At 59.2% G+C, this 21,643-nt stretch overlaps 7 protein-coding genes across 7 annotated transcripts; 3 read left to right on the top strand and 4 right to left on the bottom strand.

The window, feature by feature from the left end:
• Nucleotides 1-520: 520 nt before the first annotated feature.
• Nucleotides 521-1,703, top strand: PSEUBRA_001413 (Transaldolase; the record flags this gene model as incomplete). The annotated part of the gene is made up of 2 exons (XM_016434680.1): nucleotides 521-628; nucleotides 843-1,703. 2 exons carry the CDS (start codon nucleotides 521-523, stop codon nucleotides 1,701-1,703), a joined length of 969 nt encoding a protein of 322 aa, XP_016294062.1.
• Nucleotides 1,704-2,276: 573 nt separating this feature from the next.
• On the top strand, nucleotides 2,277-4,681 carry PSEUBRA_001412 (Urease accessory protein UreD; the record flags this gene model as incomplete). The annotated part of the gene is made up of 3 exons (XM_016434681.1): nucleotides 2,277-2,580; nucleotides 2,675-2,929; nucleotides 3,018-4,681. 3 exons carry the CDS (start codon nucleotides 2,277-2,279, stop codon nucleotides 4,679-4,681), a joined length of 2,223 nt encoding a protein of 740 aa, XP_016294061.1.
• Nucleotides 4,682-5,262: 581 nt separating this feature from the next.
• Nucleotides 5,263-5,789, top strand: PSEUBRA_001411 (uncharacterized protein; the record flags this gene model as incomplete). Its single annotated transcript, XM_059464587.1, has 2 exons — nucleotides 5,263-5,640; nucleotides 5,715-5,789. 2 exons carry the CDS (start codon nucleotides 5,263-5,265, stop codon nucleotides 5,787-5,789), a joined length of 453 nt encoding a protein of 150 aa, XP_059321155.1.
• Nucleotides 5,790-6,249: 460 nt separating this feature from the next.
• Nucleotides 6,250-8,250, bottom strand: PSEUBRA_001410 (Magnesium transporter MRS2/LPE10; the record flags this gene model as incomplete). Its single annotated transcript, XM_059464586.1, has 1 exon — nucleotides 6,250-8,250. One exon carries the CDS (start codon nucleotides 8,248-8,250, stop codon nucleotides 6,250-6,252), a length of 2,001 nt encoding a protein of 666 aa, XP_059321154.1.
• A 289-nt stretch (nucleotides 8,251-8,539) lies between these two features.
• Nucleotides 8,540-14,086, bottom strand: PSEUBRA_001409 (Formin, FH2 domain protein; the record flags this gene model as incomplete). The annotated part of the gene is made up of 1 exon (XM_016434650.1): nucleotides 8,540-14,086. The coding sequence occupies one exon, from the start codon at nucleotides 14,084-14,086 to the stop codon at nucleotides 8,540-8,542; it is 5,547 nt and encodes a 1,848-aa protein (XP_016294060.1).
• A 1,434-nt stretch (nucleotides 14,087-15,520) lies between these two features.
• On the bottom strand, nucleotides 15,521-16,814 carry PSEUBRA_001408 (Ubiquitin-conjugating enzyme E2-binding protein; the record flags this gene model as incomplete). The annotated part of the gene is made up of 2 exons (XM_016434654.2): nucleotides 15,521-16,024; nucleotides 16,608-16,814. The coding sequence occupies 2 exons, from the start codon at nucleotides 16,812-16,814 to the stop codon at nucleotides 15,521-15,523; spliced, it is 711 nt and encodes a 236-aa protein (XP_016294059.2).
• Nucleotides 16,815-17,328: 514 nt separating this feature from the next.
• PSEUBRA_001407 (uncharacterized protein) lies at nucleotides 17,329-20,279 on the bottom strand (the record flags this gene model as incomplete). The annotated part of the gene is made up of 2 exons (XM_059464585.1): nucleotides 17,329-17,333; nucleotides 17,486-20,279. 2 exons carry the CDS (start codon nucleotides 20,277-20,279, stop codon nucleotides 17,329-17,331), a joined length of 2,799 nt encoding a protein of 932 aa, XP_059321153.1.
• Nucleotides 20,280-21,643: the final 1,364 nt, after the last annotated feature.

Here is a 21,643-nt window from a genome sequence, read left to right as displayed (position 1 = left end):
CATGACGATGAATTTTGTGGCTCAAACGCGCGACATGAGAATTTGGAACAAAAAGGCCCTCCCTCAGGAGAGGGCGACGCTCGGTCGGTTGAATTTACGAAAAAAGGTGTCGAATTTCCAGCCAAAATCAAACGATGACGCGCTGCTGCTGCACTTCCAGCCTGTTCAGATCCCAGCGGACAAAAACCAGCGCAAAGGCACCAGCGCCCGGGCCACGGTCCGACCATCGGAATTTGGCTCCGCAGCAAACCAACACTGGCACGGGCACACGCCCTTTATCGCTTCCAGATCAGCGGCAGTTGGGCCAGGCGCAGGCACAGGCTCAACTCCACTCTCGATCCCAGCCCACAAGTCAGTCACACACGCTCTCTCAGTCAGGAAGATCGTCGAAGACAAGCGAAACCAAATCGCACAAACCTATATAGTCCCGCTCGAGCCTTTCACTTGCGTCTAGCTTCCCGTCCACACCATCCACTTTCCCACACACAAACACATCACCGTGTCTGTCTCTTCTACCAAAATGTCTTCCGCTCTCGACTCGCTCAAGCAGTACACTGCCGTCGTCTCCGACTCGGGTGACTTCGAGTCCATCGACGCCTACAAGCCCCAGGATGCTACCACCAACCCTGTAAGTTGAAGATCGAGGGCGCACCACATTGGTCGTCGCCGAAGGTTTTGCTGAGGAGGACGCTCTAGTGCACATTGTCCTTCTTGGCAACCGAGAACGGCAAACAGGGGATCCTTCCCTGTGACGATTCGCAAGACAGCGTCCCTTTCCGTCAAATTGAGACGAGCAATCTCGCTGACTCTTTTCTCGCCACTGTCATTTCACTCTCACACAGTCGCTCATCCTCGCTGCCGTCAAGCAGGAGAAGTACGCCCGCCTAATCGACGTTGCCGTCAAGTACGCCAAGGAGCAGACCTCGGACAAGTCCAAGCAGCTCGACCTGGCCACCGACCGTCTCCTGGTCGCTTTCGGTGTCGAGATCCTCAAAATCATCCCCGGCCGTGTCTCGACCGAGGTCGACGCCCGTCTGTCGTTCAACAAGGAGGCCACCATCGAGAAGGCCAAGCACCTCATCGCCCTCTACGAGTCGCTCGGTGTCAAGCGTGAGCGCGTCCTCATCAAGATCGCCTCCACCTGGGAGGGTATCCAGGCCGCCCGCGAGCTCGAGTCGCAGCACAACATCCACTGCAACCTGACGCTCCTCTTCGGTTTCGCCCAGGCCGTCGCCTGTGCTGAGGCCAAGGTCACCCTCATCTCGCCCTTCGTCGGCCGTATCCTCGACTACTACAAGAAGGCCGAGGGCAAGGAGTACGCCTCGCACGAGGACCCCGGTGTGCTCTCGGTCAAGCGCATCTACACCTACTACCGCCAGCACGGTTACGACACCATTGTCATGGGTGCCTCGTTCCGTAACATTGGTGAGATCGAGGAGCTCGCCGGTTGCGATTTCCTTACCATTGCCCCCAAGCTGCTCGAGGAGCTCAAGAACAAGTCGGGCCCCATCGAGCAGAAGCTTTCGGTCGAGGGCGCCAAGAAGGCCGAGCCCATCGAGAAGGTTTCGTTCGTCGACGACCAGCCCGCATTCCTGCTCGACCTTGCCAAGGACCCCATGGCCAACACCAAGCTCGCCGAGGGTATTGCTGGTTTCGCCAAGGACGGCGCTACCATGGAGCAGATGATCGCCGACAAGCTCTAAGCTAGTAGCTCTGATGCAATCCGTCCTCCAAAATCACCCAATCGCCTTGTAACATAGTTATGCAATCATTGCCATTTACCCATTCAACGTCGTGATAGCTTGTGTTTGTGTGTGATCACCTTGTGTCCACGAGTGTATTCAAGTGGAAGCGTTCGTCCGGTCGCATAACTCCATTCGCCGTGTCGAGGCCTTGTTTGTGATGATCGGGAAAGATCCGTTCGTTCGGAAAACTCAGGCTTGTCATTGAATCGGCAAAATATCCGATGTCTTGAAGAGACAGCCGAAGCATCAGTCAGTCTGTTGCCGTAGGACTTATGAGAGCCTTTGGCAGCGTGACACAACCTTCAAATTTGGCATCACCGGCAGCCTTGTCGAGGGCGAGCGGTGTGTCGCTTCTTCGGGAGGCGCGCATAGACCACTTTTTCTCCCGCCTCCAACACGCAGTCCTATTTTAAGACGTTTCCTCCACTCTGCTGTTTGCGAGTCCTCCCGTCTTAGTGCTTGCCTCTCTCCCTTCATCGTATCCTCTCCTCATCGCGGTCCCTGGCCCGGGAAGGCGCACACTTGGTCACCATGCCTCAAGAGACGCTCACATTCCCACCGCTTTATTGCGTGGTTGGCGCCTACCGCTTGGCGCACGACCCCACACTGTGGAAGCCAATGTGGGCAAAGTGCTCCAAAGCTGCCAAGCAGGCCATCATCGTCGGTCTCGTGTGGATGGTCTTCACCTGGCCGCTACAGCGGCTCTTTGTCTACTACTTTATGTCTGCGTCCGCCTCGGTCACAGGTCTCAGCGCTCTCTACGGAAAGGTGGTCGAGACCGCCGATGTCACCGATGACAGCCTGCCCTTTAGGATCCCCGTACCCTCGCTTCAGAGTGAGTCAACGACGCATTTCTTTCGAGACGATCATATGGTCGAACGCAAGCTGATCTTTCCGCTCCTCGCCTCTCCCTGCATTGATTTGTATAGCGTTCGCGACATTCATGTTTGTCATCGGCCAGGTACACACCATCATGGAGTTCTGGCTCAGGCGCAAACTTGCCGAGTGCAGAAAGACAGCTTACGTGCAGACCGTCAAATCAAGGGGCAAGGCCGCAGACTGGTGGACACAATACGTCGAAGAGTTCTCGAATCCCCCGTCCAAGAAGGCCATCCAAAACGCCAAGAAGCAGGCTTGGTACATGAAGCTGGCTTCACCTTTGGTTCGGTTCTTCATCATGAAGGGTAAGTCGAGGTCAGACAGCTTTTGCAGCCTCTACACTTTGCTCTGACACATGCTCATGCGCCTTGATGCTTCCTTTCTGCCCATCAGTCTTCCTGCTGCCGGTCGACTTTGTCCCCTTCTTCGGCATGGCGCTTGGTGCCGCTTTGCGCTCGCTGACGTACGGCCGACTCCTCCACGTCCCTCTCTTCGAAGCGAAACGAATGTCGCCCTTCGAGATCGAGCTATGGATCACCGAGCGTCAGGTAGCCTACCGATCCTTTGGCTTCGTTGCCGCGCTCATGGAACGCATCCCACTCATCGGCCTCGTCTTTTCCATCTCGAACCGCATCGGAGCCGCCATGTGGGCTCACGACCTCGAGAAGCGTCAGCAGCGCATCCGCGCCGCCAAAGCCGGCACTTCCACCGCCATCGCTTCCGGCATCGAGAAAACGGACGCCATCGGGCTGGAAGAATTCAAATCGAAACCCACGCTCAAAAAGATCTACAAAAACGTCCAGCAGGACGTCTACGACGATGAAGCCGAGGGCGAGGGCAATTTCAATGGTGAGGGTCTCGCCGTTCTGCGTCGTGGTGATCGTGGTTCAGGAGCAGGCGTGTTTACACACTTGTCGTTTACTTTTCCGCTCAAACTCATTTGCCCGGGCGTCAGTTCCAGGAATGCTACCCTCGACCGCATCGGTCAAGCCGCGAATGTGAATGCAAGCACCTCGTCGGAGGCGGAGGTCAAGGCAGTCAACGCGCTGTACGTTGTTGGGTACGGCGGAGGACTGGTTTCGGGCGATAGCGTGGACCTGGATGTCGACGTGGGATCGCAGTGCTGTCTGCTGATCTTGACACAGGGCAGCACCAAGGTGTTCAAGACAAGGACAAGTCGGCCCACGCGCGGGGTCAGCACGGCTACCTTCACCTCAACCGCATCGACACACGCGCAAGCGCCAGACACTCCGATCGACAACACATCCGCCACCAGCGCTGATAATCCCGCAAAAGCAGTCTCAAGCCTCGGCATGACCCGGCAAAACTTCCGGTTCCTCGTCCGCAAGCACGCCACGCTGGTCCTCCTCCCCGACCCAGTCACCTGCTTTGCCAGTGCGCGCTACGACCAGGTGCAGCGGTTCGACCTTCGCTCCTCCACCACATCCTCGTGCGTCATCCTGGACTGGATCACGCCCGGTCGAACTGCTGTCCCCTCCACCACCACCGCCGACGCGCCGCGATTGAACCACCTGGACGCGCACCCTTCCAGCGGCACGGGCAAGCCCATGCACGACTATCGCATCCCGCAACGCACTCCCGAACTGTGGAGCTTCTCCCACTATCGATCGCGGAACGAACTCCGGGTTGCCTCGACCGTCGTTGCGCGCGACGTAATTCTCCTCTCCCAACAACCCGGTGAGAAATATGTGGATCCGCTGACAGGAATGAGCTTCACCGAGCTCGCCCGACGCAATCATCCGTATGGGTGTTATGCTACGTTGATACTGTACGGGCCGGATGCGGAGGACATTATTGAGAAGCTGGAAGAGGAGTTTGAGTCGATCCAACAACGACCCACGACCGCGCTAAGGGAAGAGGTGCTGTGGAGTTTGAGTCGGGTTCAGGACCAACCGGCCGGAAAAAAGTGCGGGACGGTGGTAGTGAGGATAGCGGCGAAGGATGCACAGACGGTGAGGAGGTGGTTGTTCGACCGGCTGACGCCGTTGGAAAGGGTGGTGGGGAGGGATTTGTATAGGCAAGCGCTGGCTTCGTGAGAATCGAGAATGCGCGTCGATGCACTGTGTGAGATCGGGAGAACTGCGTGAGAGGTTGGGTCGAGGTCGAGGCGTGCGCTGAGTTAGGGCGTGGTCGAGCGAGATGAGTCGCTGTCCAGCAGATTGAGAGTGATGCGGTGAGCCATGTTGGCGTCGACACGCGGCGCGGATTTGCACTTGAGAAGGTCGTTCACCGCCTGAACGTGCGGAACGTTCTTGGAATCGCTCAGTCGGCTTTGCAGAGGAGCAGACAGCTTGACGACAGTCCGACCTTCTCTTTTGTCCATCATACTGTGATGCAGAGCAGAAAGAGCGACAAAGTGACGAGACGAGCGTGGGAAATCCAGTCGACGCCTCAATCTCATCTCGAGCCTGAGCTTATCCTGCCACCGGATGATCCGCGCTTCGACGCTGCGGATGCGCCGATGCAGACCCCAAGTGTGACTCTAGAGAAGGACGTCTTGCCCAGTGTGACTGGACAGAGGACGGCTCAGCCATTCCTAAAGTGGGTCTGCTTCATGCGTTCCTCTCTTCCCTTCCACCACCTCCGCCATCTTGCACCCCTTCGACGATCAAGAACGATGGCGACTAATCAATCTGGCAAGCGCCCGGCCCCTGTTGATAGCAACGACGATCTCTCATGGCTTCTTGAACCCCGGGCAAAGCGCCCAGCTGGTCCGACCAACGAAGATGCAGTGAGCGACCAAGAACTCACCCGTTACGACTCTGTCCTCGCAGCTCTCGACACCCTCATTGCCCTGTACAAGAGCAACATACCTCATGACTCTGAGCTTGCTCGCCGACTGTCCGAATTTATCCTGGTCGATCTCGACCTCGGCGAGGTCTGCGATCATCACATCAAGGTTCATCTGAGACATGCACTCGGCTATGATAACGAAGACGGCAAGAACGAGACGGGCCGGAACTTCGTTTTAAGAGTCTTGGACGAGGGTCTCAGGGTAAGTTCAAATTCACCCGAATCGAGACGTCTCGAAAGATACTCCGATTGCTCACAACTCGTCTCTCTCCACAGCAGGCAAGTAGCGGCAGCGAAGTGTCGGCGAAAGACAGTCCTGAAACGGTACCGGACCAATCTGTGACCGCTTAGAGCGAGCCAGCATCTCTCTCCGATGTGTGAGTCCGCATCCACACATGCTACCTTGTCATAAATAAGACGACTCCAGCTGACAAGTATTGAACTGCAGGATCATCGGGGCCCGCACGAGATCAGAGAAGAGCAACTAGCGGTTTGGCCTGTGGGAGCTCCGAAGCCGCAGCTACTCGCCAAGAAGTGATCGCTCCCTCGTCCCCTTTCGTCAGCTCACTCCTGCCTGCGATCGAAACCAATGTCACGCCGGTCTCCATCAAGACTCATTCGCCTCCACCAAGGTCTATTCACTCAATCAAGAACCGTCTTCGTCGAGTAGCTCTCATGCACGTCACTCGACCCTCATGCACACCAACACGAAATCTATGAGAGGTGTATTGATGCCCATCAAATCTAAAAGTACAGATGCGTGTGTGTGGTCTCCCTCTTCCTTCGTGCCCCTCGCCCAGTTCCGATCTTTTCAACTCGATGTTTTGCCCTTGCGCCTCCTCGCCAGCCCACTGGTGCCGGTGCTAGCATCCCACTTGCTCCCGAGGCCCATGCCCAGTGCTGCCTCCTGAGCTTCTTCCGGGTCGCTCCGTCGTTGGGTGTGCGGGTGTTGTGTCGGCGGTGGTGGGGCGGGGTTGCCAGGGTGAGCGGCAAATTCGCCTGCGTGGGAGGGTTGGTAGCCCGAGTGTGCCCACCATGCTGGGTGGTGCTCGGCTGCTCCCGGTGCCCCTCCTCCCTGTGCGCCCGGTGAGGGGGGTGCACCCGTCCATCCCTGCTGATACGCCGAACCTGGATGATTCCCTCCACCACCATATCCTGGACCATAGCCGCCACTCCCTACGCCATAGCCTGACGCAATCGCACCATACCCGCCATACGCCCCTGATCCCACCTCACCCCTCTCCCTCTCCCCCCTCCCCCTCAACCTCTCCATCCACCCCCTCCTCTCCCTTCTCCTCCCTTTCATCCCCAACCCCACCCTTCGCAGTCTCTCCAACCGCCTCAGCCCCACCCCTGCCACAACTAGCACCGCTACCATCGCCACCCCGCTCACGCCGACAAACGCCCACTCGGTCTCCTCCAGATTGCTCCGCAGGTTCATCCCGAACAGTCCCGCCCACAGCGTCCCCGCGCTAATCCCCATCGTTGCGATACTCGTTTTGAGGTCCAACGCAAGAAGCTTGTTCCGGTTGTTATCGAGGATGAGCTCGACGACTTCCTGGGTGTTGGTCATGTCGCTGTGCAATTGCGACGTTTCGGCGATGACTTCTTCCACCTGTTTATCGAATGATTCGAGCAGCAGTTCGAGTTCGTCGCCGCCCGAGGCCGAGCCGTGCGGCGAGGGTGGGGGTGTGCCACTCGAAGCATGTTCCGAAGTCGGGTTTGCGTTGGTCGGGCTTGGGGTAACGAGGTGTTGCGAGTCACCCCCAGCCACCTGCCCCGACCCACCGTGCGCAGGACTGGAGAGATACATCAACATCATATCCTCCTCATTCTCCAACACCTCCGTCACCGCTCCCTTGACCGCTTTACCCCTGGACAAAAACGCATTGAGTTTCCTACTCACCCCCAACAACTCCCGGAGCTTCTCCCGATCCACATCGTCATCCAGCTCCTCGAGCACTCTACTCGTCCACCCCCTAACCACGCCCAGCTCTATCCGTAGCGCATCGAGTACGCTGACCAGTATGCTTTCCAGTGCCCTAAACTCGTACGCCAGTCCCCCGCCGTGGGAAAGATTATGCTGCAGATTGTACACAAACGCCGAATGAAGTTGACTATCCGTACTGCCATAACTGTCGAAGAGCAACACTTTATCCCGTTTGACCATTGCGCGGATATGCAGGATGTTGACCAGGATCCCCCCGCGACGGGCGAGGATGGTGGGCACGAGATTGGGTACGCGGCTATCGATCTTGCGCAGATCGCGCGGTTCGAGACCGTGCTCGGAGCAGAGGTGGGATTTTTTGAATATGCCAGAGGTGGATGTGGCCGAGCCGGTGGCGTCGAAGATGGTGCATCGGAGGAGGATGTCGGGTGAAAGTTGGGTGGTTCCGAGGCCGCCGGGGAGGGGAGAGGGTGGGGTGGGAGGGAGAGAGGGGGGTGGTGGGTTCGGGGGCGATGTGGGTGGTCGAGAGGGGCCGCGAGTGACGTTGTGTGAGCGTGCGCTGGTGTGCAGTGTGTGCGCGAAGTAGGTCGTTGGACGAGATCGCGTGTGTGCGGTCCATGTTGGGATTGTTGATGTGGGCCGGTGGCGCTGGGCGAGTGTCAACCAGTCGGAACGGCGTCTCTCGCTAGATCGAGAAGCATTTGCGTCTGAAGTGGAATGCTGATATGAAGCCGTGGAATGCGCCCGCTCCTTGCCCTTGACCGAAGCAGCGACCCCGAAAGCACTCGACGAGAACGGTGTCTGCTTCGCTCCGGTGCGACCGACGCCGATCGAGCGGGCCAAAGAAGGCGCTGAACCACGCATCTGTCGTGAAAAGCTGAACAACGCAGCGCTGACAACGTCGATGATGCCAATGGCGATAAGGTGATGGGATGAAGACAAGAAGAAGTTGGACCCCTGCTCGTCATGACGGGAAAAAAAGTCGGTCGGATCTCGGATACGCTGCTCCGAAAAAGCCCTTTGACCTCCACTCGTCCACCCTAACCCCTCCTCCTCACCCTCGCTCCCTCACCTCAGTTGCAATCAAAGCCTGCCTCTTAGCACACACGATGCACACTTGAAAGGAGTGAGAGTTGTACAGTTGAGCATTCCGCTATGCGCCACTGGAAGAAATACTCTGCCCGGCAGCACTGAAGCCCGACAGATCCGGGTCGAACCACTCCAGGTCCGAGCTGGGCGCTGCTGCATCGCTCTTGCGTGGTGCGGGCCGGACAGGTGGCGCTGGGAGGGCGTCTTCGAATGCCGCCTCCTCTTCCTCCTCCTCCTCTCCTTCCTCGTGTTCTTCCTCGTCATGCCGTGTCTCAGCCAGCGGCGTGACGATATTGCGTGATGTCGAGGCCGGGATGACCGCCGCCGTCGTCGACTCTGCTTGCGTCTCCGTCACCACCGCCGGCGCGTGCGTCTGCTGCGACAGTGCAGGGCTCGAGTCGCTCGTCACTGCCGGCTCGTCGTCCTCTGCCATTGCCACATGCGTCGCATTGACCGCCTGTGGCAACGCGGGCGCATCCCGACCCGACCTACGATCCCGTCTCCTCGTCGTCCTAAACGCACTCGCACTCGGTTCGCCTCCCCCTACCGCATCCTCTCCGCCCTGCAGCTTGGCGAGCATCGCGGCGGCCACATCGGACGGGCTTCCCTGCGCACCCGTCGCACCGGTACCCGAGTCCTCCGACCCACCTGCACTCCCCAAACCCGCAACACCAGCCCCGGTAGCCGCCGCATTCGTCTGTCGTCTCTCCCGCGCTTTGCGTCGTTGCTTGTTCGGTCCCCCACCTCCACTCCTTAGACTGCCGAGTAGCGTCTCCAGCACCGCGGAATCGTCCACTCCCGCCTCCTTTCTGGCGATCGCCTCCTGTCGCTCCTTCTCCCGCTCCTCCGCTGCCGCCCGCCGTTTCGCCTCCAGTACCCGCTGCTCGCCAATTTTGACGTTGTCCACTTTACACTTCTTGTACGCCGCCAAAAACTCTTTGAAGATACCGAAAAAGTCCTCCGTGCGCATCGTCTGGTTGGCCAACTGACCCAGACCGCGCTTCTTCGGATCAGGACCTTCGCCAAAGAACTTGAGCGCCTCGTTGTACGTCCGTTCGGCAAACTGCACTTGGTCGTTGAGCCGCTGAAGATCCGATGCGGCGTCGTTGAGGAATGGAAGCATGATCTTGACGTACGGATCGGTGAGGTTGTCCTCGTTCTCGTCGAGTAGACGATCGAGGTCCTTGCGATGCTGGAACGAGCCCGATTTGAGCTCGGCCAGATCGCGACGGAGATCCCAGAGTTGAACCCGACATGCCTCGGCAGGAAGCTCCAGCTCGTCCATGAAGCTCTCGACTTCGGGGAAGCACTTGGAGATGGTGCGCTCAATGAAGTGGAGCAGCGTCGTACCGTCGGAGGCTTTGGTGTCGACGAGCTTGTTGATCGACGTGATCTTGAAACCGAATGCTCCACCTTGAACACCGGTCGAGTTGAGGTAGTTGCCCATCATCAGGATGAGGCTCAACAGTCGAGCGAAGGATTTGGCCTTCATCAACCCCTCGGATGCATCCCGAACCTTGACCGTTCCCGCCTTGATGAGATCAAACGTCTCCCGGTACTTGGTCATATACAACAGACCCTTGACCTTCTCCTTGAGATGCGGCACCGTCATCAGCAGCACCACCAACCGATCTGCCGGGTGCAACAACCGCAGCTCCTCGTCCGACGCATTTCGATACTCGCCCAGCTGCCCCTTGGTCTCGCTCTCCGGATAGTGCCGCAGCAGCTCCGTCAAGAAACTCTGGTCCAGCACCGCCTCGTTGCAGTTGATGATGTGATGCGCCACCTCTTCCGGACTCGCCTGTTTCGATTCGGTGAGACTCGACTTGACCCGCTTGAGAACCATCTCGATTCCTTGTCGGGTTTGCAGGCTCAGATGCGTCTTCAGTTCCAGCTTGTCCTTCTTCGCGGTGGAAGCCGACTTCTTGACGGGTTGCTTGGCTTTGAAGTCCTCCTCCATCTCGTCGAACAGCCCTTCGGATTGGAGCATCTTGACCACCTGCTCTTCGTCCGCCGTGAGCTCGTGCTGGCCAAAGATGGTTTCTGCTGCGTGCTGGGGGGAGAGCTTGTCCCACTGCAGCTGCTTCATCTTGGAGCGAGCCATGGCAAGCACGTCTTTGCGGCTGAGGGCGTGGTTCGCGAAAAGACCGGCGGCGCCGGGCGCAGGAGGCGCGGCGATGGGGCCGGCAGGACCGAGGTGCGTCGGAAGGTAAGAGGCACGGACATTCATCATCGAGTTGCGGAACTGGCTGCTGTCCTGCAAAGGCGAGTCGGTGATCGAGCCAGGCGGTGGTGGCGCAGTCGGAACGCCTGTGCCTGTGCTCGAGACCAGCATGGATCCAGGGCGAGACGAGTCGGGGGTCGAAAACGCGGAACGCATCTCGGAGTTGACGCTGTGGGTGATGGTGGGCAGCAGGCCGAATGCGGGCGGGGGTGGTGGCGGTGGCGGTGGTGGAGGCATGGCTGCCGAGTCGAGCAGAGCCTTTGGACCCGCTGCCATCGTCGGGGGCGGCGGCATGATCATCGAGGGCGGCGGCGGCGGAGGAGGAGGCGGGGGAGGGGGAGGCGGTGGTGGTGGCGGTGGTGCTGCCGAGCTCGAAGGAGCGTCTGCATCTGGACCAGCGACCTGACCCTCGGCAACGCTAGCCAATGCACTGGCCTTCTTCTTGCCTCGTCCGGCGATATGCTCGTCATCGGAATCCGGATCTTCGTCGCCACGCTCGCGGCGGATCTCGTCGAGCAACGTCCGGACAGCAGGATGCGACGTACGCTTGCCGTCCTCGGGCGGTGGTTTGCGACGGCGCGATTCGCGTGCATCCACCATCCTCGATGCCAGATCGGTGTTTTGCGCCATTCCTGCTGCCAAGGTCGCCTGAATCTTCCATTTCGCCGTTTCGGGATCCAGCGATTCTTCATCAGGTCCCTCGTCTTCCTCAACAACGTCGTTGTCGTCCTCCACGCCCTCCTCTTCGGCACCATTCTCCGCCGCCGCCCTTGACAACGTCGACTGGCGACGCACCGACGCAGAGATGCGCTTACGATCATCCTCGGTCGGCACTCCGGGCAAAGCGGGGACAGGAGGCGCAGCGCCCTTGTTCTTGCGCGCATTCGCCTCGAGCTTGCGGATCGTCTTGTTGCGCTCGAGCTGCTTTTCCAGCGTATCCACGAGCTGCTTGCGATCCAGACTGCCCTTGCCCGGCGCAGCTACATCGCTGACATCCATCTGCGCTTCCCGTAGCATGTCGTACAGCTCTCGGATCTGGATCTCGAGCGCCACCACTCGGTCGATGTAGGCCTTTTCCATCTCGTCCATCTCGTCTCGCGCTGCGCCGGCGTTGCCGCGAGCGAGCGAAAGGTCGTCCTCGAGCTTTTCAATCTGCTCTTGCAGCGTGCCGATGAGACCGCCGGAGCCCGCTTTGAGTTTCGCTTCGAGGTCCAAACGTTCCTGCTCGAGTGCGGCCGCTCTAGCTTTGGCCTTTTGCAGCTCGGACTGCATCGAGTTAATGTGGTCCTGATCGGCGAAGCGAGATAGGACGTTGTTCACCGACACGCCCAGCAGGGACGAAATGTCGTTGCCTTCGACAGCGCCCTTACGGTCCATGACCACGGAGGTCACCATCGAGTCGATGAGCTGGTAGTAGTGTACGAGGTCGTCGCCATCTCTACGAATCAACAACAGATGCTGTAACGCTGACAGGAAAAAGTCGTACGCTCGCGAGCCCTCGACCTTGTCCACGATCGCGCGAAACACGTCGACGGGATCGCTGAGATCGGTGAGCACGTCCCTGTTGAACGTCTCGACGACATCCTCGTGATCCGCCTCGGCACCCTTCTCGAAGACACCGATCTGAGCATCCAGATCCATGTTCTTGAAGGCGTGCATCTTGATCAAGATGCGCTGCAGTCCGCTCGCCTCCATCTGGTTGCGAAGGTGGACGCGTACCTCGAACTCGGGGACGATGTCCGAATTGAGGATGGCGTTGATGAGAAACATGTTGTTGATGGCGTACTCGTTCAAGCTGGATTCGTACGGTCCCACCACGCTGAGCTTCTTGACTTCATCGGAAGCGCCGACCATGGAGCCCATCTTGCCGCGTCCGTCGATGGTCTGCTCGAGCACGCGGAACCACGCGTCGAAGCGACCGTGGTCGCCCTGGCTTGTCTTGAGGTCGTCAAAGGCCTTCAACACGAGGCGGTGCCCGGTAGGCTTGTCCCAGTGACACAAGAAGAGCAGAATGTCGGCAGCCTGCTTGCGCGTGGTGAGCTGGAGCGAGATCATGGAATGCGCAATGCCACTGATGCATTTCGGTTGGGTCAGCGCATCGTTGGCGCCCGGTTTCGAGTTGAAGAGCGATCGGAACGCTTTGAGCACTTCGTATTCGAGCGCCAGGTCGTTATCGCTCTTGATGCCTTTGGCGTGCAGTCCGCTCAAGAAGCTGGCGAGGACAGGCGTTCCTTTGGCTCCCACAAAGCTCTGGATCCAGCCGATGGCACAGGTTCGCAGCGTCACGGCGAGCGACTCGATGTGCTTGGTCGTCACGGTCCCGTCCATGAACTTTTTGATGAACCATTTCGGCGAGTTGCGCGTGATGACCAGACTGGAGCCTGTGCCTGCTGGACCTGCTTGCACCGAGTGCTGGCGACGATTGCGATCGCGTTCCTTTTCGGCATGCCATTCGGTGAGCTTGTCGTTGTAGACGAGGGTCCACTTTTTGTCGGCGCTGAAACTGAGCATGTTGCGGCGAGCGGTCTCTTTGAGCTCATCCGAGAGGTTGCCGCCGGGGACGTTGAGAAAGTCGCGCTTGTCCATGAGTTCGGCAAAGAGGCGTTCGACTTCGGCGTCTGGTGGGCGTTGGAGGACAAAATCGGGTGCTTTGCCGCCGGACTGCGATGATGGGTGTGATTGCTGCTGCTGCTGCTGTTGTTGAGGGAGATACGAGTCTCTGGCCAGCGTCGATCCACTGGTGCTGGCACTTGGACCGCCTGTTCGGCTATCTTCCAGGTACTGCGAATAGCCACCCCCTGTGGCCGTAGAAGCGACCGACATTCTGCTAATGACGTCGTTGGGTAGCTGGGAGCCGTTGTGACGGATGCTGCTGGTATCTCCTGCGCCTGTGCCGATGCTGGAATTATAGCGAGAAGAGCGCGTGCCGTTGAGGGCATACGCGGAGGAGCCGGACTGCATCGAGTCGTGCGTGCCTAGACCATGACGAGCAGAAGAGACGGAGGACATGTTGCGACGATGGGATGAGGTCGAGACGGTGGAGCCGTTGGCATGCGAGATGATGGATGCCGAGGAAGGGAACATATCGAAGCCTTCGGTGCCGATGGACGAGGAAGCATAGCTGCCGAGTCTGGATCGAGGCGTATCATAGTAGACGTCCGAGTAGGCGCTGGAGCGATGTACACCGCTGCCGAGGGAAGGATTGGCCTGAGGATTGCCGATGGAGAGCTTGGAGCTGGTTGGGCTCGAGTAGGATGAGCTAGGGTGCGCATTGTCGCCCGAGAGGGGATTGCGACCGCTGGCTGTGCGCTCGTATGGGATGGCCTTGTCGGCGGCGTCCGAATTGAATTGGCGCGAGCGCTTCTTGCGGCCAAAGATCGAGTCCATGGTGGCGAGCTAGCACAAGCGCAACGACGCTCTATGGCCGCGAGAAATGAAGATAGAGCACGGCACGGAGGGCGAGATGATGAATGCGGCCGAGGTGAGCGATAGAGAAGATGCAGACGATTCTGCGGGATGCTCGATTACGCAGTCATGAGGGGCGGATCTGGGGTCGATGTGCTCGATGGAGGTGATCGTGTCGATGGCGTTCCCTTGGCAGTGTTGGGCTAGCCCTTCAGGATGTGATGCTGCGCGGTGCGTATCCGTGAAGCGATCGAAATGAGACGCCGTAGTGAGTGTATCGAGATGGAGTGAGCGCCGAACTGATTCGAGATTGTGAAGAAGCGAAAGTGATAAGGTGGGTGGAATGAGAGCATGCAAGGGTGCTTGCTTGACGGTTGGTCGGTGCTGGGACGTGGCGAAGAGTGGAATTCCAGGTCGTGTGTGCGTGTGCGTCTGCCTATCAGAGACTGTTGGTCTTTCTCTTTTGGCAAAGATTCACGCTGGCAAGCAGCACCAGAAGCGCAGTCGACGGGCTTAAATTGATGAATTCTTAGATTTTGAGCGCTAATTTAAAAAGTCGCTCAAGCTGGACCAAAGTTCATGGATATGCTTAGGTTACGGGTACTCCAAGTTGGGTTGGGTTGGGTTTAGGTTGGGGTCAGGGTTAGGGTTCGGGTTAGCAAGAGTATGTTTCCTCTCCCAGGTCATCCTCTTTCTCCATGATCGAAGATAGAGTGCTTTGAATATGGCCTTGTTTGAAAAAGAAACGACAATGTGAGAATCCAAAAAGTCAGGCAGCAGGTGGCGGTGGGTCCAGACTCGAAATTGCAGCGCGTCCCACGCCCAGTCGACGCGCTTGGATCTCCCCTTTCTTCTGAAGTGCGTTGGTCAGACTGCTCCACGCGCTCTCTTGTGCCGCTGCATGCGTAGAAAGGGCAGAGGCGAGCTTTCTTTTTTCAACCGAGTCCAGCCCAGCCACGGCGCACAAACAAATCCCCTTTTTTCGGAATTTCTAATTTTGACAGCAGCGGAGCTGCGACGGCCGACGCGGAGACGCGCGCTCCCGTTGCTGCTGCCGTCCATCCCGGCTTGGGCTCCCTTTCAGATGTCATCCTCGTTGGCAGTCAGCTGGGCGCTTGGCTTGCGAAAGGTCCAATGGACGAGGGATACACTGAGCCAATGATCGACTCCGGAACACTACCGTCTACTGACGATCATCGCCAGCGGTGCCGCTCACACGCCGAGCTTGGCCGAGCGCAACAAGGGCGCAGCGCGAGCCAATTTACGCGTCCTCACTCGGCTCTTGGCGCGGGCAGCATTCTGACGCGACTCAGCTTTCACAGAGCGCATCGTCAGGCTGGAATCGCACAATCAAATTAAACGGACGGAACGACATTGCACGTATCAACTGAACGGAAGGCGTAATGCAATGGTTCGCTACTCGACGAGTCTGGCGAGATAAGCACCCTTCCAATCGGGCAGCACGTTCCCCAGCTCCTTTGGCAGCGACTCGTAGCTTTCCCTTAGCTTCTCCTCCAACAAGCCAAAAACGACGTCGCTCACTTCGACCGTCTCGATCGCCTCTTCGCCTGCATCCATTTCGCGAGGAGGGCGGAAGAACAGCCGACTTCCTCTCCACACACCTCGTCCATCCTGAAAAGACCAGTGTGCGGAAAGGGAAGTGGTGAACAGCGCACGCGAGAAGAGCCACGTCTCGATCTTGCCTCGCGACGAGGTGATGAGGAAGCGTCGTGAACCGTGAGATGCAGCCGCGTACTGGAGCGTCGATAGCAGGACGCCGATCCATGTGGTCGCAGTGGAGGATGAGGTGGGCTCGAGAAGGGATTTCGACAGCTTGATGACTGTCCCCGCGCCAACTGCGGCAGTTGGTGCAGACGAGCGCTCGCCGAGCACGCTGCGACATGTAGTACAACGTAGGGCCTAGGATCGTCAGAGAACACAGGATGAGAATGTACAGAGTCAGCGACATTCTTTCGTGATGGAGTGAAAGGGCGAAGCGGGGGAATGAGATGCGTGTACGTGGGCCGGGTAGATGCTTCGAGCCGTGACCCTTTGCGACGAGCAAGTGTTCTGTTCAGCTCCGACCCACGTCCTGTGATCCTCTTTCGAGCATCGCCCTCCATCCAATCCCTCCTGATCTTTCCGCTGCCGTTCGATCTCGTCCCTCCGTCCACCCTTTTCTTGCATCTTGCACCAGCAATGAGGCTCGCACCGAGCACAGTCCCCTTGGACCGGCGGTGCGACCCCAGCGATGCATGGTGACACAAGGCAAGAACGAACGAAGCAACTTTTCGAGACCGAAAGCCAGCTTCAAGACCAGCAGAGACAATATAAAAAGCGTCTACCGAAAGGAGAGGCAGGTTAATCTTGGACATTCGGTGTATCAGTCGACGATCCATCGTTGTGCGCGTGCAACAAGCATCGCGCACGGGGACGATCGACTTTCTATCCGGTCCTTTATGGCCTTGTGTCGGTCAGAGGCAAAGGGTCGAATCACACTTACCGTCTGTCCATCTTGCGCGTCGTCCAACGTCACTGCGGATAGGTCGAACAGCCTTTGCGGGACGAGCAGGTAGGTGTCGCCTACCCAGACCGTCTCCTCTCCCACCCCGGCATCAACGCCGGTGTCGGTGGTCGCCTGGATCTTGCTCGAGAACCTCACAGCGGTCTCTGTCAGCGTCCGATTCAACTCCTGGTCGCCATGGCACATCCATGCGTCCACCAGCTCCTCCCACCCTTCCGACGGCAGCGCTCTCCATCTCACCCCCTCCGCCTTCATCAACATCTCCCTCTTCCCATCTCGGGCGCACACCGCACACCCCAAACCCTGCACCTCGCTCAGCTCCCGTGCGGAAAGGGGGAATTCCACCATCCCCTCCGCCCGACTCTCCTCCATCCCCACCTTCCTCTCTTCTTCCGTCAGCACCAGCTTCAGCCGCCCCACTGACCCGTCTGCCTTCAACGCGACCCGACCCGTCTGCGGCACCACCGCTCTCGCTGGCAACCGCACCCTCACGTGACCCTGCCCTTGCTCACCACCGCTGCTGCTGCTTTCACTCGCATCACACGCCACAGCAAGTTTCACATTGCGATTGCTCCAGAGGTGCAACGTTACATGATCCTCCAACTCCCACTCCACCTCCATGTGAGAAGAGGACCAGAGCAAGACAGAGATGCATCCCAACGCACCCTGCGCTTCGGCAAAGTACTCGATTTCCACCGGATCAGACTGGAGGGCGAGGGAGACGGAGCGGACGGAGGTGTCAGCGGCGGTCGCGGGCGGGATGCGGACGGTATAAACGATCAAGTCGTTCGCAGCAGCGGTGTCGGTGGGGGCGGGAGCACAGACAGGGTCAGAGGCGGACGAGTCGGGGTACTTACGAATCGAGTTGTTGGCGGCGACCGACTGCCCCGCTGGCGGTGGGGGCAGTGTTCCCGCTGCAAACGTCACGCTGGGCTTCATGCTGATCCGTTTGGCCGTGGGCATCGTGGGCGAGACGGGGGTGAGCGGCGACTTGGGCCACGTCGGCGTGCCGGGACTGGCCGAGCCGTGGTTCGAGCTGCGGCGCGACGAGGCGCTGCTCCCCCAGTCGGCGAGGCTACGCGGCGAGTCGGGCACGATGGGCATGATCGACAGCCGGTGGTTCGATTTGGTCGTTGTGACTTTAGCAAAGCTGTAGTCTTGCAGCATGCTGTCGTCTTCGTCCTCCATCTCGATGCCATCCCGCGCCATCACGGTGTCGCGCCCACGTGGGGTGTCGTCGGCGAAGTCGATGGCTCGAAATCCCTGCGACTCGCGCTTGGAAGCTCGGGAGGAGCGGATACTCGAGACGGGACTCGACTTGTTTGGCGCCTTGCCGTCGTTGATCAGGGTGGTCAGCGACTCGGCAATGTCGTACTTGGTACGCGTGTCGCGAGACGCCTGGCCGCGACGATGACGGACGGTGGCATCATCGACAACGATCGTGGGAGCCGAGACCTCGCTTTCGCTCTGCTGCCTCCTTTCTACTGCCTTGGGCGGCGGCTGCTGCTGCTGCTGCTGCTTGGCCTTGGATGCGTCGTAGATGGAAGCACGACGCAGCGCATTGCCAATGCTGGCGATCGAGAGCTTGCGGGTGAATGCGCTGGGAAGCAAAGACGCCCTGCGAGACGACGAGGCGTTCGACACAAAGGGCGGTGTGGTGGGCGTCTTTGGTGCCTCTCGCTCGGGTACGAAGGTCGATTCCCTGCGCGGCGGCAACTCGTTCACGGCCACCAGCGGAGTCAAGAGGCCCGTCTGTGCGGTTGTGGACGCGAGCGGAGGCGAGGGAGCAGTGCGAGTGGCTCGCAGCGTCGGAGGGTTGCTGCGCTGATCGTTCATGCGTGTGGAGCTCGACTTGCTCAGACGGCCCATCATGGTCTGCAGCTGCGCCTCGCGTTGCTCTTCGGGCGAGAGAGCGCGCTGGTTGTCGAGCTGAGGCATGACGGTGGACATGTGGTCGATGGAACTCTGCACCACTGCAAGGTCCTCGGGCGTGCGGGCGGCGTAGGCGCTGTGCTGGGCCGCCATCTTGGCACGACGGCGTTCGAGCAGCGTGGGCGCCTCGACGGGCTTCTTGACGTCGGACGACAAAGAAGCAGAAGCAGCGGCAGCGGTCGACTCGGCGTATTGCGGCAAGTCGCCCGCCTGCGATTGTTTCTCGAGGTTCTTGCTGGTGCTGCTGGCGTCCGCCACTTCGTAGCCAGGAGCCTCGTGCGAGTTGTAGCCGGGCAAGCAGGTGCTAGCGACGCTCTTGTTGTCGTCGGTCTGCACCGATACTGAACGCGAACGCCGGCTGCGGCCAGGCAAAGCGGTGGCATCCGACTTGGCGGCCACCGAGGCTGCGAGCGAGGCTTGGTCGGAGCGAGGCGACGAATGCGTGTTGATCAAGCCCAACGCCGTGGAGAGAGGCGAGTAGAGCGTCTCGAAGGAGAAGGGCGCATCGCGTGCGGGTGGTTTCGGCGACTGACGCACGGTGGCCATGTCAAAGACGGAGCCGTCAAACTGGTGCTGTTCCGGAACCGCCGACAAGGGCGCGACTTCGGCAAGCGCATCCAAGGGCTTGGTGAACTTGGTTGCGGGCGAGGATGCGGCTGCTGCTGCCGCGGAAAGCGACTTGGAACGAGCCCGTCGGTGCTGCAGCTCGGCATCGCTGTTGTGACCCGCTTCGTCGGACGAGGTGGGAAGCGTATTGTACGACTGAGTGGAGCTGAAGGAGCCACGCGACAAGGAGAGCTGGCTGCTAGATCGAGGCGAGTGCTGGACTGCATGGATAAAGGAGCGACGACGCGAAGTGGCGAGGACGCTGCGAGGCGTGCGAGGAGGGCTCTCGAGGGCAGCAGCAGCAGGATGGGCAATGCGACGTTCGGACTCGATGAGCCCTTGCGTGAGCTTGATGAGTTTGGCCAGCAGACCGGCCTGGTGAGCATCGGTGATGCCGCCGACGGAAGCCTTGAGCCTGTCGACGAGGAGAACGAGACGATCCACATCGGAGAGCTGGTGCATGTTGGGCGATGCCATCATGGGACGCGCAAAGGTGGGCGACAAGGGAGCATTGTGACCGCCGATGCGACGGATGGAAGCAAACATGTCGTCCAAGGTCTCGGTGATGTCCGAGTCGGGACCCGAGGAAGAGGAAGAGGAGGCACGGTCAAAGTGGAATTCGGCGATCGAGTGAACGACCGACTGAAGCGAGTCGAGCTGCTGGTTGCGAACGTCGCGAACGGCATCGTACGAGGCAGCTGGGTCGCCGTCGACTTCGTTTTCCGGGTCGGCGATCTCTTCGAGCTCGTCGTTGTCCTCGTGGAGGACCGTGTTATGACTGTTGCTGCCGCCGCTGCTGCTATGGTGCGAGAAATCGCTGCGCGAGCTTCCCGGCAAGCGCCAGTCCTCCGACGAGGGGCTGCGTTGGATCGAATTGTTCCTGCTTCGTCTTGCATGTGCGTCGTTGAGAGCGACGGCGGCGAATTGCTGCTGCCACGCCAAGGGGGTGGGAAGGTTGTCCTCGGGTTCGTGGGTGGGCACCGAAGGAAAGAGGATGAAGTCGGGGGTGCGAATGACGGTGGGCGAGGCCGGCGTGAGGGGCTGCGCTGCCGAGAGTCGACGCACGGACGAGGCGGTGGGGCGACGAGGCCTGGGCATTTCGAGCGTGGTCATGGTTGCGCGTTACGAGAGGGAGTGACAAGGAGGTGATGGTGGAATGAAGGGCAAGGACGATCTCGTCGACGGTCCAAAGGAGAAGGAGCTCGTGGTATCCACTGCCGGAGCGGGACGAGGGAAGGGTGATGACCGGGTTGTGCGAAAAGGTGAAAGGGGGGAAAGACAACGATGACGAAGGCTACCGGTCGAGCTATATATTGTTTGGGTAGCGCAGGAAAGTGGTGGCGCCGGTGGAAGGGTGTCGGAGAAGGAGTCAAGGGAAGGTGGCTTGAGACGAAGTGAGGGCGGCCGTCGAAGTCAGCGCCAAGACGGTCCAAGGCGGGCAGAGATGCCGGAGATGGAAAGGCACCGCGTGGAATATGGAAGGCGGCTGAGCGGCTTGTGAACAATGGCCAGTTGGAAAAGCTTGTTTGGAGAGCGGCTAGCTGGATGCAGAGAGGTAAGGGCGCTTGGCGTTGTTGTTTGGATGCGGTGTGGCGGCGGGTCAAGAAGTGGCACCAGCAGAGCGGTAGGAGGCAGGGAGCGAGAGCGAGAGAGAATGAACGTCTGAGAGTTGACCCTTTTTCTCTAAGAAGCGGGGCGCCAAGCGAGGTGACAAGGAGTAGCAGAGATGCCGAGAGGGGGTGCAAGAGGATGTGGTGCTGAAGAAGGGAGCCAAGGAAGCAAAGCAAAAGGTCGAGCTATGATGAGCGCAATGCGGCGAGCGGTGGAAGCTACTATGGTCGCATTCGGAGTGACAGGAGCAAAGAAGAACAAGCAGGCAAGCAAGGAAGCGTTAGCAGCAAGGAACGGCACCGAGGCTGCGTTGCCGCTTTGGAGGTGTGCTTCTCGAAAGAGAGAGTTGGTCGATGGCAAGCAAAGCAGAGACAGAGAGGCATGTCAGAAAGCGGCGGCACAGAAACAGCTTGGATCGCAAAAGGGGCGCAGCACAGCACAACACAGCACCGCACAGTGACAGCACGCGTCTCGGCTCGACTCAGCTTGCATCCAAAAAGTCAAAGAGGCTGGCTCGCCGCGGGCTGTGTCCAGCGTCTGAGCCTCTTGCGCTGTTGGCCCCCTTTCTTCCAAATTCATTTTTGTTTTTGTTTTTTTCCACAAAGAGAGACACTTTCTGAGACCTTTTGTGGTTCAAGGCAAAGGCCGTGTATTCAAGTGGCTCAAGGTTGAGACTCAGCCAGAGAAATTCAAACAAAAAATCGAAAAAAGCGGGAACGGGAGCTGGATTGAGTGCGTTGCAAGCGCTCGCTTGGCGCCCCAACGGCAAGAGGTGAGACCCTTTCGGGCCTTAATCCGCACAAGCGAGGCCCACACGCTATCAGATGCGGAGTTCGCTTGACGAGTGAGTGCAGACGACACCTCGC

The sequence above is a fragment of the Kalmanozyma brasiliensis genome (genome assembly GCF_000497045.1).
Source record: "Kalmanozyma brasiliensis GHG001 unplaced genomic scaffold PSEUBRA_SCAF13, whole genome shotgun sequence".
In the NCBI taxonomy this organism is placed as follows: Eukaryota; Fungi; Basidiomycota; class Ustilaginomycetes; order Ustilaginales; genus Kalmanozyma; species Kalmanozyma brasiliensis.
The sequence above is the reverse complement of the archived record's forward strand: the minus strand, read 5'-3'. Positions and strand labels throughout refer to the sequence as shown.